The sequence below is a fragment of the Cricetulus griseus genome, chromosome 3 (assembly GCF_003668045.3).
Source record: "Cricetulus griseus strain 17A/GY chromosome 3, alternate assembly CriGri-PICRH-1.0, whole genome shotgun sequence".
In the NCBI taxonomy this organism is placed as follows: Eukaryota; Metazoa; Chordata; class Mammalia; order Rodentia; family Cricetidae; genus Cricetulus; species Cricetulus griseus.
This window is the reverse complement of record NC_048596.1, coordinates 274088719-274108742: the sequence shown is the minus strand read 5'-3', so window position 1 is coordinate 274108742 and position 20024 is coordinate 274088719. Positions and strand designations below refer to the sequence as shown.

Below are 20024 nucleotides of genomic sequence, written 5' to 3'. Positions count from 1 at the left end.
CCGCCGCCGCCGCCGCCCCGCGAGGGTGGGTGGGCGGGGTCTGACCCGGCCCGCAAGTCTCGCAAGGTTTGCGCTCCGCAGAGCACGTTGGGGCGGAGCCCGAGGCTCGCCTAGCTTCGGGACCTCCGGAAGCCCGGGACGAGAGCGGGGGCGCGGGGAAGCGCTGCGAGCTGTCTGCTGCGCCAAGGCCTCTTCGTGCCGGGCAGCTCTTAGCTCAGGGCGCTCATCTTTGCTCACGGTGAGCCACTGACTGACACGCTCCTCGTTTCTTTTTGTTGCATGTGGGAAACTTTCTCCCATTTCTTCGGCAGGGAACCTGAAGCCCAGATTCCAGCAGTGTTTGACGTCGGAGTTCGTTAAAGCACACGTGGAAGCCGAGCGGTGGTGGCGCACGCCTTTAATCCCAGCAGAGTGAGTTCCAACACGGCCAGGGCTACACAGAGAAACCCTGCCTCGAAAAACAAACACAACAACAACAAAACTAACCAAAAAATGTTTTAATGCAACCATCTGCCCTTGCAGTCTCGATTCACCCCCAATAAGTCTATAGGATAGCGTTCTTTCTGTTCTCTGGAAGAAGTCATCCATCAGTCTGTGCTGATGAGTGGTGCCAAACAGATGGTGGTTTGGTACAGTCATCTTCTACACTCAAAACAGAGTCAAAAGCTGCTAGTAAAGTGGAATCTTCAAGGCAAGACAAACAGTCCGAATCGGAAAAACGCGTTTTGCATGATAATGGTGTGAAGTACGGCACAGACTTGAATTATATTACAGTAATATTAGATATATCTTACTATTATTTGAGGCAAGGACTCTCTAATACAGCCCTGGCTGTCCTGGAACTCACTACGTAGACCAGAGTGACCTTGAACTCAGAGACCCCCCTGTTTCTGCCTCCCGAGTGTTGAGACTAAAGGTGTGCACATCCGTCTTTTTGAGGCACAATAAAAAGGCAGAAAATTAAGGACACATTCCAGTGATCAGGCGCCCCTGATCCAGGCAGCTAGTTTGCTTCTCTGCTGACTGACAGTTGAAATTTCAAAATAACCAAAGGAGCCAAAGTTGCTTTACGGAGACAGTGCTTGTCCTCCTAAAGCCCTCTCAAAGATGTCACAAACAACAAGCTAAGTTGGGTGTGCTAGGGCAGGCCTGTACTCCCACAGCCTGAGAGATAGAATTGGAAGATGAGGAGTTCAAGGCCATCGTGAGATACAAGAGTCACTCACTCTCAAACCAGAAAGGGCTGTCTCAGCCTGTAAGGGTGCTTGCAGCCAAGCTTGACAACCTGAGTTTGATCCCTGGAACTCTCACATGGTACCAGTGTTACTAGTGGTGAGGGGTGGGGTGGGCAGGGTCAAGGTTGACTATTTCTATGTTCGTGGCCTCTTATTCAAAGAATTGAAAAATAAGGTTTGACTTTTCCGTGGCTGTGGTAAAATACCAGGACTAGATTAAGATTGACTTACAAAAGGAAGAGTATATTTTGGCTTATAGTTATGGAGCAAGAATCCACAATGGGAAGGAGGCATGGCAGTTAAGTGGCTAGCCAGATCAGGGGATTTAGAGATCACAGCGACGTGCAGACACAGAGTGGGAACTGGAAATGCAGGAAGGCTACAACTCTCAAAGCCCACCCTAAGTGCTCCCTCCAGCAAGGCTCCACCCATCACCTTCCCCAACAGCAATGCCAAACAGGGGACAGTTGTGAGCCTATGGGAGATGTTTCTCATGCAATCCAGTAGGTAAGAGCTCACAAAGATTTGCATAGGAAGCAAGATAACTTTATTTGGAGCAAAGGAATACTACATTTTTATAGAGTATTACAATTTGAGTGAAAGCACTCAAAGGCCTGTTTTTATTGGGTCTAAAAGAAGGTAGGGCTGGTTGCTGAGGGCTGTAATTCAGGTGGTTCTCTAGTTTGATTGACAGATTAGGTCATATATTGACTTCCTAGTGCCCATCTCCCTTCCCATAATGTATCTGATTTTAGAACTAGGCGCACACAGCTATGCATAGACTTGAAGATGGTAAATAGGGGATTCTCCTTAAAACCTTTGTATTTTGCTTTTCTGCACATCATCCAAAACCAGTTCAGACCAGATTGGCCCTTCTGTTCTTCATATCTGAATACATTGAGCACACATTTAAATAGAAACTGTCTAAATTTGATTGTTACTAGGAGTGGAGAAACTCCTGTTCCGAGATGGGAGTATTCAGACTGGGGGTTGAGGTTTTGAGCTTGCTAGGTGTGTTGTCTGGAGGGAAATGTGTTTTTGCATAGTACAAACAGGTGGAGGAGCTGGGGGGTCAACTGCATTGTTACAGGGATGTATGTGTATATTTATAATTCAAACTCAAATAGGGTCCTAGGCTAAATTACCTCCTATGCATGCCTGCCTCAGACAGACAGACAGACAGAACAGACTCCTGAAAATTATCTTCTGACCTTCACAAGCTCATCATCTCACATGCAGGCCCAAACATGCACACACACACACACACACACACACACACACACACACACACACACAAACACGAAAGTAGATAAATGTAATTAAAATAAAAACCAGTCTATGTGTTCTTAGAGCCAAAATATTTATGGCATTGAATTTAACTCTTTCTCATACCTAAATCTAAATGAGTGCATTTTACCTATAATTTTATTTTTTTAAAATATTTCTTGATGTATTTATTTTACTTTATTACCATCTTGACAGTTAATGCTGGTGAGGCTTATTAGACATCTGAGTGCAACATTCAATAAGCTGGTGAATATAGGTCTGGGTTTTTGCAGGGCTGAGTTGGGGGTTGACCCTAGAATTCTTTTTTGTTGTTTTTTTGTTTTTTGAGACAGGGTTTCTCTGTGGCTTTGGAGGCTATCCTGGAACTAGCTCTTGTAGACCAGGCTGGTCTCGAACTCACAGTGATCCGCCTGCCTCTGCCCCCAAGTGCTGGGATTAAAAGCATGCACCAACACCACCCGGCTTGACCTTAGAATTCTACTAATAGTATTTTCCTTGCCTTTTTTTGGTTTTCATTGGGGAAGGTCTTTCTGCAGAGCCCTGGCTGTCCTGTGCAGACCAAACTGGCCTTAAACTCAAAGAGATCCACCTGCCTCTGCCTCCTGAGTGCTGACATTAAAGGTGTTTCATAAACTCACTAACCTTTGCCTCTCTCTGGCTCCTGGGATTCCTTGTTTGTTTGTTTGTTTGTTTGTTTATGAGACAGTCTCAGAGTCTGAAGGCCGCCTCTGCGTTTGCTGTGGCCTTACACCCCTGCTTCCTCTACCTTACATGGGTTTACATGTGTGGACCTCCACGTGTGGCTTCACCCTGAAATCCTTTTCTGTATCTGCTTCCATCTGCTTCTGGAAGAGGGTTCTAGCTTTTCTGGGTTGTGGATTGTAGGCTGGGTATCTTTTGCTGTATGTCTGGTATCCACTTATGAGTGAGTACATACTATATTTGTCTTTCTGGGTCTGGGTTACCCCACTCAGGATATTTTTTTTTTCCTAGTTCTGTTCATTTGCCTGCAAATTTTAGAATGTCATTGTTTATTACCACTGAGTAATATTCTTTTGTGTAAATGTACCACATTTTCTTTATCCATTCTTCAGTTGAGGAGCATCTAAGTTGTTTCTAAGTTCTGGCTATTATGAATAATGTTTCTATGAACATAGCTGAGCAAATGTCCTTGTGGTGTGAGTGTGCCTCCTTTGGGTATATGCCCAAAAGTGGTATTGCAGGGTCTTGAGGTAGGTTGATTACTGATTTTCTGAGAAATTGCCATATCGATTTCCACAGTGGCTGCACAAGTTTGCACTCCCACCAGCAATGGAGGACTGTTCCCCTTACTCCACATCCTCTCCAGCATAAGCTGTCATCCGGGTTTCTGATCTCAGATGTTCTGATGGGTGTAAGATGGAATCTCAGAGTTGTTTTGATTGGCATTTCCCTGATGACTAAGAATGTTGAGCATTTCCTTAAGTGTCTTTCAGCCATTTGAGATTGTTCTCTCGTGGATTCTCTATTTATGTCTATACCCTATTTTTAAATTGGGTTATTTGGTAGTTTGTTGTCTAGTTCCTTGGGTTCTTTGTATATTTTGGAGATCAGCCCTCTGTCAGATGTGGGGTTGGCAAGGATCTTTTTCCATTCTGTAGGGAGCTGTTTTGTCTTGTTGATCACATTCGTTGCTTTACAGAAGCTTCTCAGTTTCAGGAGGTCCCATTTATTAATTGTTGCTACTAGTGTTCTCCTGTAGCATTTAGGAAGTGGTCTCCTGTGCGTATGCATTCAAGGGTATTTCCTAATTCTTTTTCTATCTGGTTCAGTGTGCATGGATTTATATTGAGGTCTTTGATCCATTTGGACTTGAGTTTTGTGCGTGGTGATAGATATGGATCTATTTGCAGTCTTCTACATGTTGACAGCCAGTTACGCCAGCACCATTTGTTGAATATGCTTTTAGCTTCTTTGTCAAAAATTAGGTGTTCAGAGGTGTGTGGGTTGTTATCAGGTCTTCGATTCTATTCCACTGGCCAACCTGTCTGTTTTTATGCCAATACCAAGCTGTTTTCATTATTTCAGGGCTGGTGCTGACCCCAGATGATCCTTTATTGTACAGGGTTGTTTTGGCTATCCTGGGTTTTTTGTTGTTCCATATGAAGTTGAGTATTGTTCGTTCCAGGTCTGTGAAGAACTGTGCTGGGATTTTGATGGGAATGGCATTGAATCTGTAGATTACTTTTGTTATGATTGCGTTTTTACTATGTTGATCCTGCCTATCCAAGAGCATGGGAGATCTTTCCATTTTCTTTTATCTTTTCTTTCTTTAAAGACTTGAATTTCTTCTCATACAGGTTTTTCACTTTTTTGGTTAGCGTTACCCCCAGATATTTTGTGTTATTTGTGGCAATTGTAAAGGATGATATTTCTCGTATTTCTTTCTCAGCCCATTTATCATCTGTATATAGGAGGGCTACTGATTTTTTAAAAATTAATCTTGTATCTGCTACATTACTGAAGGTGTCTACCAGTTGTTGGAGTTTCCTGGTAGAATTTTTGGGGTCACTTACGTTAACTATAATATCATGAGCAAATAGCGAGAGTTTGACTTCTTTTCCAATTTGTATCCCCTTGATCTCCTTTTGTTGTCTTATTGCTCTGGCTAGAACTTTGAGTACTATATTGAATAGATATGGAGAGAGAGGACAGCCTTGTCTTGTTCCTGATTTCAGAGGGATTGCTTTGATGTTGGCTGCTGGCTTACTGTATATTGCCTTTATGTTCCTTGTATCCCTACTCTCTAAGACCTGTATCATGAAGGGGTGTTGGATCTTGTTGAAGGCCTTTTCAGCATCTAGCAAGATGATCATGTGTTTTTTTTTCCCTTTGTTTATTGGTGAATTACATTGATGGATTTTTATAAGTTGAACCATCCCTGCATCTCTGGGATGAAGCCTACTTGGTCATGGTGGAAGATTTTTCTGATGTGTTCTTGGATTCGTTTTAGCAGTATGTTTTTTTTTTTTTTTTTTTTTTTTTGGGGTTTTTGGTTTTTGGAGACAGGGTTTCTCTGTGTAGCTTTGGAGGCTATCCTGGCACTCATTCTGGAGACCAGGCTGGCCTCGAACTCAGAGATCCGCCTGCCTATGCCGCTGGAGTGCTGGGATTAACGGCGTGCACCACCAACGCCCGGCCATTTTGGCAGTATTTTATTGAGTAATTTTGCATCTATGGTAACGGAGGAAATTGGTTTGTAATTCTCTTTCTTAGTTGTGTCTTTGTGTGGTTTGGGTGTCAGGGTAACTGTAGCCTCATAAAAAGAGTTTGGCAATGTTCCTTCTATTTCTGTTGTGTGGAATAATTTGAGGAGTATTGGTATTAGATCTGTTTTGAACATCTGGTATTATTCTGTGCTGAAACCATCTGGGGCTGGGCTTCTTTTGGGGGTGGGTGGGGACTATTGATAATTGTTTCTATTTCCTAAAGGGTTATAGGTGTATTTAAGTTGTTTATCGGTTCTTTATTTAATTTTGGCATGTAGTACTTATCTAGAAAATTGTTCATCTCCTTAAAGTTTTCCAGTTTTGTGGAGGACAGGTTTTTGAAGTATGAGCTGATGATTCTCTAGATGTCCTCAGTGTCGGTTGTTATGTCCCCCTTTTTGTTTCTGATTTTGTTAATTTGGATATCCTCTCTCTGTCCTTTGGTTGGTTTGGATAAAGGTTTATCTGTTTTGTTGAATTTCTCAAAGACCCAACTCTTTGTGTCACTGATTCTTTGTATTGTTTTCTGTGTTCTATTTTATTGATTTCAGCCCTCAATTTGACTATTTCTTGCCATCTATTCCTTCTGGGTGAGTTTGCTTCTTTTTATTCTAGAGCTTTCAGTTGTTGCATTAATTCGTTAGTGTGAGATTTTTCCAGCTTTATGTAGCCATTTAGTGCTGTGAACTTTCCTCTTAGCACTGCTTTCATTGTGTCCCATAAATTGGGTATGTTGTGTGGTCATTTTTATTAAATTTTAGGACGTCTCTCTCTATTTCTTCCTTGACCCAGTGGTGGTTCAGATGATCATTGTTCAGTTCCCATGTGCTTGTGATCTTATGCCCTTCTTTATCTTTGTTGATTGATTTTAGTTTGAAGTCTATTTTGTTAGATATTAGGATAGCTACACCAGCTTGTTTCTTAGGTCCATTTGATTGGAAAATAACCCTTTACTCTGAGGTAATGTCTGTCTGTGAAGTTGTGTGCTTCTTGTATGCAGCAGAAGGATGGATTCTGTTTTTGTATCCAATCTGTTAGCCTGTGTCTTTTTATAGGAGAATTGAGTCCATTAATAGTAAGATATATTAATGACCAGTGATTGTTAGTTCCTGTTATTTTCATTTTTGTTGTTGATATTGTGTGTATATTTCCCTTCTTTTGGATTTGCTCGAGTGGGATTATCTATTACCTATGTTCTCATTTGTGTAGCTAACCTCTTGGGTTGGCGTTTTGCTTCTAGTACTTTCTGTAGCCCACGAAGGAAGAAACACTGACTGATGTGGTGCTTTGAATCTAATGAACTTTTGTATGTTTTTTTTTTTTTTTTTTGTTTGTTTTGTTTTTCCTGAGACAGGGTTTCTCTGTGGCTTTGGAGGCTGTCCTGTAACTAGCTTTTGTAGACCAGGCTGGTCTCGAACTCAGAGATCCGCCTGCCTCTGCCTCCTGAGTGCTGGGACAAAAGGCATGCGCCACCACTGCCCTTCTAAATATGGTTTTATCATGGAATATCCGTGGTCCTTTGGTGTCTGTGTAATGTCTGTCCAGGACCTTCTGGCTTTCATTGTTTCCATTGAGAAGTCAGGTGTAATTCTGATAGGTTGGCCTTTATATGTTACCTGGCCTTTCTCCTTTTCAGCTCTTAATATTCTTTATTTTGTATGTTTATTGTTTTGATTACTATGTGGAAAGGGGACTTTTTTGTTGTTGCTCAGTCTATTTGGTGTTCTGTAAACTTCTTCTTGTACCTTCATAGGCATGTCTTTCTTTAGGTTGGGAAAGTTTTCGTCTGTGATTTTGTTGAATATATTTTCTGTGCCTTTGAGTTGGATTTCTTCTCCTTCTTCTATCCCTATTATTCTTAGGTTCAATCTTTTCACAGTGTCCTAGATTTCCTGGATGTTTTGTTTTAAGGATTTATTGGGTTTAAAATTTTCTTTGACTGATAATCTATTTCTTCTATGTCTTCAACGACTGAAATTCTGTCTTCCATTTTTTATTCTGTTGTTTATGCTTGCATTTGTGGTTCCTGCTCGTTTACCCAGTTTTCCCATTTCCAGGATTCCTTGGGTTTTTGTTTTTTTTATTGTCTCTATTTCAGATTTCAAGTCTTGAATTGTTTCTTTCACTTGTTTGATTGCTTTTTTCTTGGTTTTCTTTAAGGGATTTGTCAATTTCTTCCAATTTTTTTTTTTTGTGTCTTTTCCCCCTTCTCTTTAAGGGAATTTTCATTTCCCCTTTAAGGGCCTCAGTCATCCTCATAAAGTTATTTTTAAGGTCGTTTTCTTCTGCTTCATCTGCATTGGGATGCTCAGGTCTTGCTGATGTAGCATCACTAGCTTCTAGTGGTGCCGCATTGCTCTTCATATTGCTGAGCGTGTTCTAACCTTGTTGTCTGTGCATCTCTTCCTCCAATCGGTATAGGTGGAGTTTGTGCTTCAGGGGGTCTCTCTTTCTCCAGTTGGTATAGTTGGGGGCTTTGGCTCCGTGACTGCTCTTTCAGGTGCTAGCAGAGCAGAGTCTCAGGTGATAGCTCCTCCTGGTGGAAGTGGTCCCAAGGCTCCTTGAGGTACAGGTGGGGCTGCGGATCTAGTGGATGTTCCTCCCTTTGGAGGCGGGACCACGGCTCTGGTGATTGCTCCTCTAGGTATAGCTGGGGCTGAGGGTCCAGTGGTCGCTGTAGCGTCCGGGCATCTCTAACCGAGGAATGGCGGTGGATGCTGGCTGGGACACAGGTGCTCTTTCCCATAGGAACTTCTTGTGAGAGCTTCTGGAAGCCACTGCTGTTATCTCATCCAGTGGTTACGCCCTGCTCCTGGGCCTGAGCCTCGGGCCTCCTCTGATGCTGCTCCTGGGCCGGTGTTTCAGGCCTCCCTCTCCCCCAGTTGAGTTTTAATTGTAGAATTTTATTGTATGAATATTTCATGTTTTATTCATCATTAGATGCTTCTGCTGTTGGCATTTTTTTTCAAGGAAATGAACTTCCTGAAACATATCTTCTTATGCTCACTTGTAGAAGTTTCAGTATTTTTAAGATTTTTAAAAATATCTGTGTGTGTGTGTGTGTGTATGCCAGACTTGCAGATGTTAGAAGGCATTGGATCCCTGGGGCTGGAGTTATATGCACTTGTGAGCCACCCTATGTGGGTTCTAGGAACCAAATGTGTATCCTCTGCAAGAGCAGTACATGCTTCTAACCACTGTGCCGTCTTCCAGCCTCATTTCTGTATTTTTTCTACAAATGGCATTGTCATAAAAATGCATATATTAGTTGGGCGTTGGTGGCGCACGCCTTTCTTTAATCCCAGCACTCGGGAGGCAGAAGCAGGCAGATCTCAGTGAGTTGGAGGCCAGCCTGGTCTCCAGAGCGAGTTCCAGGACAGCCAGGGCTTCACAGAGAAACCCTGGCTTGAAAAAACATTAAAAGAGGGAAAAAGAGAGAGAGAGAGAGAGAGAGAGAGAGAGAGAGAGAGAGAGAGAGGGAGGGAGGGAGAGGCATATTTTAAATTTCATCACCTGAGATCATCCTCAGAAGTGGCCCGTCCTAATTGCTACGGTGCCTTAGCTGAGTTTCAGGGTGTTCCCTTTTACACCGACATGATCAGCCATTAATTTACCGTCTGAGAGTTTCTAAGTAGTCCATGTGAACATTTAATTTCAGTGTAATTCAGAATTCATGCAAATAAAGTTCCAGAGGAGGCTTGATGTAGCAGAGCTGATTTCGAAGGGTTTACTATAGGTGTTTGGGGACCCTAGTGACTTTCCTCGTTTTCCCTCAAACCACGACCAGGTTCTAGGCAAAGCGGTTTTGAGGGCTGCGACCGTTCTGGGTCGTTAGTTCCGCCCACACTGCCCCGCGCCTGCGCGCCCGCCCACCCGCCCCTCCCTCCCGCCCTCCCGCCCCGCCCCCGCCGGTTCGCCCCGCCCCCGCCGTTCGCGCCGCCTGGCGGGTTCTCCACTTTGTGAGGAGTTGCGGCCGCTCGCGACCCCCAGCGTCCAGGAGGCGCTCAGCGAGCGGAACGGCCGGCGCCGCGGTGAGTAGGCTTCGCCTCTGCTCGCTCTCTCGCTGCGTCCGTCAGCATCGCGCCTGCCTCTTGCTCTCCGCCCCAGGCGCGCCCCGTCAGGAGTAGGCCGCTCGGCCGGGCGGGAGCCCATGCGCGGTCGCGCTCGCCGCCGCTTGGAGCCCGCCTGGCTTGCGAGCCCCCGGTGTCCCCCGCCCGTGAGGGCGGCTGCGGCTCCCGGGCGCCCGGCGCGGCCTCCTGGGAGGGAGGGAGGGCTCCTCGTCGTCGCCAGCCGGGCTGACGGACCCTCAGCGGGCAGGCGACTGGGCCGCCGCCTCCCTCCACGTTACTTCGGTTGTTGGTGTCACTAGTTCCTCGCCCAGCACACCGTCCGCACCCGGGTCTCTGGGTAGTGGCCCTGGCTGGCTTTGAACTCACTGGTGCCAAAGATGGCCTCTAACTCGGGATCCTCGTGCCGTAGGCCCCCGAGAAGGATTTTCCCAGGAAGTGGGTGTCATTTACTGCTTACCGTCGTCAGTAGCGCTGGTCTCCTCGGGATGTGAACCTGGTGTCTGCTCGACTCCAGTCTAACTGCAGTTTAGTCATTGTGTCAAACACCGGCAACGCTGAGCAGAGAGAGAGCTCAACATTTAGGGTTTTTGTTTGTTTTGTTATGAGAGACAGTGCTTTGTAGTTGAGTCAAAGCAAGTAGTTTGGAATCAGATAATGATATGTCATTTCCCAGCTTAGCCACTTGCCAGCTACCGGTTTTTCTTTTCTTTTCTTTTCTTTTCTTCTTCCTTCCTTTCTTTTTCTTTTTCTTTTTCTTTTTCTTTTTCTTTTTCTTTTTCTTTTTCTTTTTCTTTTTTTTCCCCTTACTTATTAGGTAGTGGTGTCCACCATGGAAGAACTCTTGGGAGGAGTAACGTCTGTAATGGGTGTGATAGACCTAGAAGTGAATGGTAACTATTATTACTGCTCAAGGTGTGTTGGACATCTGTTTTTGCCTGTGTGTGGGCACTTGTGGGTATGAACACACACACACCCATTCCACTGAGTTTAATCTCTGCCTCCTTTTAAGGAATATTGTAAAATTTTTAGTTTTAAATTTTATATGTTTCTATGTTAAATTTATTCATAAGATTATTATTATCATCATTATTTTGAGTCAGGGCTTTCCTTTGTAGCGTGGCTGTCCTGTAACTAGAGCTGTAGACCAAGCTGGAGGCCTTGAACTCAGAGTGTAGAGCATTGGTTCCCAACCTGTGGATCTTGATCTCTTTGGGGTAAACCGACCCTTTCACAAGGGTTACATATCAGATATCCTGCATTTATTTACATTGCGATTCACAACAGTAGCAAAATTACAGTTATGAAGTAGCAAAACAAATAATTTTATGGTTGGGGGCCACTACAACATGAGGAACTGTAGTGATATTTTGTTTATGATATAACAAATAAAGCTTGCCTGAAGTGCAGAGCCAAGTCACTAGTTAGCCATAGAGGCCAGGCAGTGGTGGTGCAAACCTTTAATCCCAGCGCTGGGGAGACAGAGGCAAATGGATCTCTGTGAGTTCAAGGCCACCCTGGGCTATACACGAGGTTGAATCTGCCTAAAAGAGAAACAGAGTTCACACAAAGGTGATCCCAGCACTTGGGATCCCATGCCTTTAATCCCGCACCAGGGTAGAGACAGGGGTGATTTGACTCAGCTGAGAGAGACAGGAGGTGACAGTTCAGGGCAGTTTGAGGATTGGTAGAGACCAAGTCAGTCTGAGGATGCAGACTGAGGACAGGATCGGCCCTTTGGTCTGAGCATTGGTAGAGGTAAGGACTCTAGTGGCTGGTCACTCTGCTTCTCTGATCCTTCAGCTTTCACCCCCAACCCCCATAGCTAACTCCGGGTTTTTATCATTAAGAACAATTGGAATTCATACTACAAGAATGATCGCAGCATAATGGTCGCAGCATGAGGAAGATTGGGAACCATTGGTGTAGAGATGGCTCAGAAGTTAAGAGCACTTATTATGCTCATAGAAGACTTAGGTTTGGTTCTTAGCACCTGTGAATAACTTCAGTCCCAGAGGATCTGGCACCCTTTTATGTCTTCTGAAGGCACCAGGCACACAAGTGGTACATATGATACATGCAGGCAGAACACTCATAATATAAACTTAAATAAATAATTCTTTTTAAAAAGTGGAATTGGGGGATGGAAAGATGTGCCCATGGTTAAGAGAACTGATTGTTCTTCTGGAGGATACTGATTAAATTCCCTGTGCCCCCCTGGTGACTTAGAGCTACCTGTAACTCTAGTGTGAGGGGCTGCCACCTGCTGGCCTCCCAGGCACCTTAATTAACCTACCTAGAAACTCCAGTATAATCTTTGGTGCTGAAAGCAAACATTGTTTTTCCTTCTGTTTCTGAGGCATGATCTCACTATTTTGTTCAGTGTTGTTTCTACCTTACAGTCCTCCTGCAAGTAAGCTGGTATTATAGACACAAGACACAGCCAAAGCAGACATGTTTGCCCTATTCTTCTTTATCTTGAGGAATAATTCAATATTTTACCTCTAAATATATTGCTAACATAATTATCACATAAATCTGTAAACATTGGCTATCAGATTGAGGTAGTGAGGTTTTGGCTGTTAAAATTTTGAGACTGTACTAATGTTGTCTGGGTTGTCTTCCACCTTGTGATCTTCCTGATGGACTGGGAGCTGCTTCCCCTGATTAAGAGTATTAGTTTTTTGTTTGTTTGTTTTTTGTTTTTTTTATTTTATTAGTTCTAGTTAGGGAACAAGCTTATTTCAAGTCCCTTCTCCCTCTCCCCTCACCCCCAACCCTCCTCCCCCACCCCAGCCTACCCCCACCCCATCCACCCACCACTCCCCAGGCAGGGTAGGGCCCTCAACGGGGGCTCTGCAAAGTCCACCAAGTCTTTCTATGCTGGCTGGTCCTGGGCCCTTAAGAGTATTAGTTTTTTTTTTTTTTTTTTTTTTTTTTTTTTTAGATTTTATTTATTTATTATGTATAAAACATTCTGCTTCCATGTATATCTGCATACTAGAAGAGGGCACCAGATCTCATTACAGATGGTTGTAAGCCACCATGTGGTTGCTGGGAATTGAACTCAGGACCTCTGGAAGAGCAGTCGGTGCTCTTAACCTCTGAGCCATCTCTCCAGCCCCGAGCATTAGTATTTTTTAAAAAGATCATTTGGGTAAATTGTTACTGTATACTTGAAGAAATCAGTTGTTTAAATTAATATATAAGAAATCAAGATAAGGGGAATACACGGAAGCAGAATGTTGTATGCATAATAAATAAATAAATTCTTAAAAAAAAAGAAACCAAGATAAATTGTTTTTATGGTATTGAAATTTCACTAGAGAGATTAGATTTATTTGTATGTATTTATATGGACACATGTGTCCATAGATATGTATATGCATATGTGTACATATTCTTTTACAGAAAAAAGGTAAATTTTTTAATGAACAGTAGAAAAGTCTAAAATCTAGAGTTACTTCCCTTAAATAGCTGTTGTATGACCAAATTAGAAGGTTGAGGCCAACCTCTAGAACACCCTAGATTGGAAACATTTACTTTGAGTAAATTATTGAACTTGCATTTCAGGTAAAAAGATGCCACGAAGAAAGAAAAAAATTAAAGAAGCCTCTGAAAGCCAGAACTTGGAGAAGGATCCAGAAACTACCAGTTCTGTCAGTATGAAGAAGAAGCGTAGACTTGAGGACTTACTCATAGTGATATCTGATAGTGATGGGGAGGTGAGTATTTGACATGGAGTTGTAGGTCTCACATAGGCCTCTTTACCCACAAAGGTTTGTTTCAACTGTACCTTCACAGTCGCAGTTTTTACTTGATTTTCTTTTGATTTCTAAGTGGAATTGTGGGTTATTTAAAAGAAAGTAGCCATGCTCTTTAGCTGGGGATGAATTATAGTTTTCCTTTTTGTAATATGTCAACCCAATATATTTTAGAACTGTTAGAGTAAGTTAAACCAAATATACAGGGTAATTTTTGTGTTTGGAAAGTAAAAGGAAATGTGAGTGTTGCTTGGGATGGAACCCAGGCTTTGTACATGCTAAGGAAGCACATTACCAACTGAGCCAAGAAAGGTTTCCAGGAGAGAGAGTTTTCTAGATTTTAAACCTTCTACTTATTTCCTATTTGTTTGTTTGTTTTTTATCTGCTCGTTAGGTGAGTTCCAGTGCATTATGAACCAGTCCTTGGGTCTTAGAGCTTCACGTGACTCAATGGGAAAAGCATTCATTTTTCTCTATCACCTTCAGAGTCACCTTTGATTCTTGTTTTCATCTGTTACCCCACTTGGTTTCCACATGCTTTAGGTTTTTCCTTTAAAGTGACACTCAGGTCTGTCTGTTTCAGTCTCCATGTCTATGCCTGTTCATCTGTAATGTAGATTTTTGCAATAGACTAAAATGTCTCTTCTGCCTTGTTTTTCCTCCCCAGATTTCAGTTCATTTATTGCAACTGTTTATTTAGGTATATGTGTCTGTGTGTGTGTGGCTGTTTGTGAGTATGACCCTACTCCCATGGAATGAGGCACAGCATGAACATCTTGTAATCACTACTGCAGAAACTTTGGTATTTTAGTGTGTTCCTCTCCTATTGTTTTCCCTTTTTACTCATTGCTGTATTTATTTTACTTTCCTTGGTTTCCTTTTTAAATCTTAATATTTTTAAATCTTTTTTTATACAGATTATTCTGTTTATGGTTTCCACTTTCCCAACTCCTTCCGGATCCTCCCCAATTCTCCACCCACTCAAAATCCAGACTCTTTCTCTCTCTCATTAGAATACAAACTGACATCTAAAAATAATAGTAAGATAAAATAATAACAAACAGAAGAAAAAGAGCCAAAGAAAAAGCCCAAGAAGCACATAATAGATGCTGAGACACAAGTTCACACACTGAAAAAACACAATACCACAATACGAAAACCGTAATGTATTCCCAAAAGACCTGTAAGGGAAAAGAAAAGTAGTGTCCAGACAAAGCATTATGAGACAGAGAACCTCCAGAAATGCCATTGAGTTTGTTTTGAGTTGTCTACTGCTGGGCATGGGATCTGTCCTTAAGAGTGGTTTGTATAACTAGTGAAACTTGTTTGGAGAAAACTAAGTCTTCCTTTGTGAGCAGTTATCAATTAGAGATAGCTTCTGGGTAAGGGATGGAGACTTGTCTCCACTTTTCCTCACAGCACTGGGACCCCAACTGACTGAGACCTGTGCAGGCCCTGTGCATGCTGTCAGGGTCTCTGAGTTTATGTATGCATTAGTCCTGCTGTGTTTGAAAGGCTTGTTTTTCTTGGTGTCCTCCAACCCGTCTGGCTCTTATAATTTTTCCTTCTCTTCTTTGGCAGGGTTCCTTGAACTCTGAGGGAGGGATTTGATGAGGCACCCTCTTTAGGACTGGGAGTTCCAAGGTCTTTTACTCTCTTCACTTTGTCCATTGTGGATCTCTTTTTAGTCCCATCTGCTATAGGAAGGAAGCCTCTCTGATGATGGTTGAGCAAGACACTGATCTGATTTCCATGTTGGTGTAGCCCTTTTCCTTAGTGTATGTGTGAGTATATTGCATGTGAGTTAAGGTACCACAGGAGGCCAGGATAGAGTGTTAGATCCCCTGGAGCTGGCTGAGCCACCCGATGTGGGTGCTGAGACTGAACTGTAGAACAGGAAGTGCTTTCAGCCACTGAGACATCTTTCTATACACTCCCACCTCCCCAATTAGCTTTTTTGCATTTTAAAAAATACTTGACTTTTTTTTAAATTTTGGTTTTTGGAGTCAGGGTTTCTCTGTATTGTAGTCCTTTTGTCCTGAAACTCACTTGGTATACTAGGCTGGCCTTGAACTCACTTGGATCTGCCTGCCTCTGCCTCCTTAGTGCCATGATTAAAGGCGTGTGCCACCACTGCCCAGGAAAAAATACTTTAAATGACTTTAGAATACTAAGGAGCAGTTAGTATTAGGAAAAACAACTTTTTGGTTTTGTCACTTGAAAGTCAGTATGGATTAGTCCATATTTCTTCTGACCTTTGGGTTGCCTCTTGTGCTTTTCAGCTGGTTTTCAGCTTGGGTATCAGCTCTTTTGGTTTCCGTTGTAGGTCTTCTAAGGCTAGGTCAGTTTCCTGATTTCTTATGGTTCATAGAACTTGTGCTTATTTCTGTGGTATTATTTGTCACTCTTTGAAATTGCTACCCTATTAAAATTTTTAAAAATTAAATTTTCATTGTTTTGTGTGAATGTGTGTAGATGCATGCTTGTGGATGCTAGAGAGTGACTTTTTGGAGTTTGCTCTCTCCTCCCATGTGGGTTTGGGGATTAAGCTCAGACCATCTGACTTGGTGGCGGGCATGTTTACCTCTAAGCCATCTCACTGACCCCTGCCATGAAATTTTTTAACCTCTATTATTGAACTATGCTTTTCTGGAGAGCAGTAATTTTGTATGTTAAGTACCTGTCAGTGGAGCTTAGCCTTTAGCATTCTTAGAAAACACTTGCATTAGTTTTTCTTTTATTTTTAAAAAATTATTATTTATTTTAATGTATGTAAGTTGTTGTTGCATGAGTTTGTATGTGCCATATGCATGCAGGTGCCTGTGGAGTCCAGAGGGTGTCAGATTGCCTGGAACTGAGTTATAGGCACCTATGAGCTATCTGATCTGGTCCTTTGTAAGAGCAGTAAGTGTTCTTAACGTTTTGATACCTAGTCTCATTATGTAACAGTCTCACTATGTAGCTCTGACCAGCCTAGAACTTGCATTGTAGACCAGGCTGCCCTTGGCTTAACAGAGATGTTCATAATTTTGCCTCCCTAGTGCTGAGATTGAAGGTATGAGCCACTATGCTTAGCTTCATTTAAATATTTCTTGAAGAAAATGTCTTACCTGGGGTATAGCCCAGTGGTCAAACATTTGCCTAGCATGAGTAATGGCTTCCTAGGTTTGCTAGCATTGTAAAACACAAAACCACCAGGTGTAGTGGCACACCTTTAATCTTGGCACTGGGAGGCAGAGGCAGATGTATCTCTGTGAGTTCAATTCCAGTCTGGTCTGCATAATGAGTTCCAGGACAGCCAGGGCTACAGAGAGACCCTGAATCAAAAACAAAACAAAACAAATTACAAAAAAATAAATAACCCCCACAAAGCTCAGAAGTACCCAAGAACTAAAGTACTCTAAACAAAAAGTACCAGAGAAACCAAGAAAATGTTGTGTGGTGTACAAGAGGCCAGGGAATGCCTTCTCTTTAACATGTAAAGGTGGTAGCGTGCATAGGGCTCTGGTTCTGCTGCCTTCAGCACATTCTCTCTCTCTCTCTCTCTCTCTCTCTCTCTCTCTCTCTCTCTCTCTCTCTCTCTCTCTCTCTTTGGTTTTTCAAGACAGGGTTTCTCTGTGTAACTTTGGAGCCTATCCTGGCAGTCACTCTGGAGACCAGGCTGGCCTCGAACTCACAGAGATCCGCCTACTTCTGCCTCCTGAGTGCTGGGATTAAAGGCGTGCACTACCAACGCCCTGCTAGCACATTCTCTCGTGTTGGCTCCAACCCATGCTTTCATCCCTTTTCATCCTATGGTCCTGGCACCTCCAGTATTCTGGGGTGTCCACTGCAACCTAGGCTTCATATGTGGCTCAGGGTCTCCTTATATGGACTCAGACCCTAACACATTGCCTGACCTCAGCTGCCCTCAGAAAACATGGAATACAGGACTCTGTGACCTCTTTAATCTTGTTTCTTGCATGCTTCTAAAATGAGTACCAAAGGAAGGCATTGCCAATCCTGCTGTCAGCTCAAGATGTAGCTGACTCCAGTGGAGTACAGCTGTATTGGTTGTTGAGTGCTGACCTTGAAGAGACTTTGCTAAGTAGTTGCTTTGAGGAGTAGGAAGTCCCTTCAGTTTAGGTTTTCTTCCTTTAAATGCATTTGATTTTCATAATACAGCCTCCAATGGATTTTGTCCTGAGGACACCTTTGCTAGTGTTCCACTGTAGCACAATTTTTAGTGCTAGATACAATTCTGTGTTAAAATTCCTACTGCCAAACAAATCAGTTTACTGTCTTTAAATTCAAATTTACTCAGGTTCTCAGCACACAGGCAGAATGAGCCAGATTCCTAGTCAAAATGTGACATAAATGACCTCTATTCTAGTTCCTGATAATCATTGTTTTCCTCTGAAAACTTCTGACCTGAGCACCACTGTTCGTTCATTCTTTTTTTTGTTTGTTTGTTTTAAAGATTATTATGTGAACAGTATTCTGTCTGCATGCATGTCTCCACACCAAATGAGGGCTTCTGATCTCATTACAGATGGCTGTGAGCCACCATGTGGATGTTGGGAATTGACCTCAGGACTTCTGGAAGACCAGTGTTCTTAACCTCTGAGCCATCCCTCTGATCTTTCTCAGCATTAGAATAGTCCATTGAGCTCTGTTTATAGCACTCCGGCTTTTCTAACACAAAGTTCCAAACACTTCCATATTTCTCCCCACAGACCAGGTCCAGAGGCCTGAGGACCACATGGACAGGCTTATCATAGCAAGGACCTTACTTCTTAGTACCAGGTTCTGTCTTGGTTGCTTTACTCTTGTGATAAAATGCCCTGATGAAAGCAACTTAAGGGAGAAAGAGCTTATTTTGTCTTGCAGCTCCAAAGTCACAGAGCCCATCATGGCAGAGAGGACATGAGAGTAGGCAAGGAAGGCTGCTTGGTAGCAGGAAGGGTAAATTATTGTTTACGTTGCATCTACACTCAGAGAGCAGAATGTGAATAGGAAGTAGGACAGGTTGTAAAGCCTTAAGACCTTCCCCAGTGACCGGCTTCTTACAGTGAGACTTTAGCTCCTAAAGGTTCTACAATCCTCCCAGACAAGGTTACTGTCTGGGATCCAACTATTCAGATATACAAGCCTGTGGGAGCACATTTCACATTCAAACCGCATCTCTGCTTCTGGTTTCCTTTACTCTTGTGATGCTTCAATGAACCTGATGATTTGAAGGACCAAATCTTGCACCCGTGTTCAGGGTTTGCCCTTAATTTTCTGCTTTCTAAGGATGTTTTGCCTATAAGTTCTTTAATATATTGCTTGTTTCTTTGAGACAGAGTCTCTCACTTTGTAGATCAGGCTGGCCCTGAACTCACAATCTGCCCGCCTATGCTTTCCAACTGCTATCTTCACTTTTCAATTTTTTTTTTTTTTTTTTTTTTTTTTTTGAGACAGGGTTTCTCTGTAGCTTTGGAGGCTGTCCTGGAACTTGCTTTGTAGACCAGGCTGGTCTAGAACTCACAGATCCTCCTGCCTCTGCCTCTGCCTCTCTGCCTCTCTCTGCCTCTCTCTGCCTCTCTCTGCCTCTCTCTGCCTCTCTGCAGTGGGAATACTGATAGAATTTGTTTGTGTTTTTCTAATGTTACTTTTATGGTGTGTTTTTCATAATTCCTCTTAACTGTCTTTTCTTATTTTGGCTATTATCTGGTTTTTCAGATTTGATTGGTATTATTTGACTTTTACTTTCAATTTATGTAGTAGTTGATGGATTTATTTTCCTATATTTTTTATTTAATAGTAGCATAATTTCTATACTATTAGAAAGTAGAACATTAATATATTGTTCTTTTTTAATGTCTGAAAAAGGATGAGAGAGTTTATTCTTGAGCCATTATTGTGTGACCATGGCCTGGGAACACAGATTGAAGTTACCCCAAATTCTATATTCTAGTGTGGTAGCAGTTTTATGACATTTCTATGATAACAGAACAAAGAAAGTTAGAAATCAAGGCACTTCAAAAATTCACTGGTAGACACATTAAGTAGGTGGTTATAGCAAAATTGCAGAATCTCAGTTATAGATCTTAAATACTATCTGATGGCTCTTAGCCCTTTGGTTGGTGAAAACTAGGGTTTTTGTTAAGTTAATATATTCCAAAAGGTTTTCATCTCTTAGCCATAGGATGTTAGGTCCAACATAGAGGTAGGCAAAAAGTGTGTCTTTAAGGGGCAGAGATAGCCCAAGGTAAATTGTAATTAGGACCCAAAACATTCCAAATTTTAATCAGTACATCAACCTTTGCAGACAGCTTCTTTCCAGGAATTCGAATTCACACTCTTGTGGTTGTTAGTTTATTAGTGTTTATGTCACAGAATGTGTATGTAGGCTAGAGGACAGCTTTGTGGAGTCCCTCCTTTCCCACTTTACTTGAGTTC

The 20024-nt window shown here is 42.6% G+C and overlaps 1 protein-coding gene across 10 annotated transcripts in view; it reads left to right on the top strand.

Moving 5' to 3' along the window:
- The first annotated feature begins 84 nt into the window (after positions 1 to 84).
- Positions 85 to 20024, top strand: part of Uimc1 (ubiquitin interaction motif containing 1) — an 82138-nt gene continuing 62198 nt past the window's right edge. For 4 of the 10 annotated variants that reach the window (XM_035442986.1, XM_027409833.2, XM_027409836.2 and 1 more), the window contains exon 1: positions 13411 to 13562. In XM_035442986.1, the coding sequence (XP_035298877.1) occupies positions 13419 to 13562 (144 nt within the window). In that variant the 5' untranslated portion in view covers positions 13411 to 13418. Of the gene's footprint in view, positions 239 to 311; positions 412 to 9648; positions 9802 to 13410; positions 13563 to 20024 lie in introns of those variants that run through there. The other 6 variants (XM_027409831.2, XM_027409832.2, XM_035442985.1 and 3 more) reach the window with 6 other exon arrangements.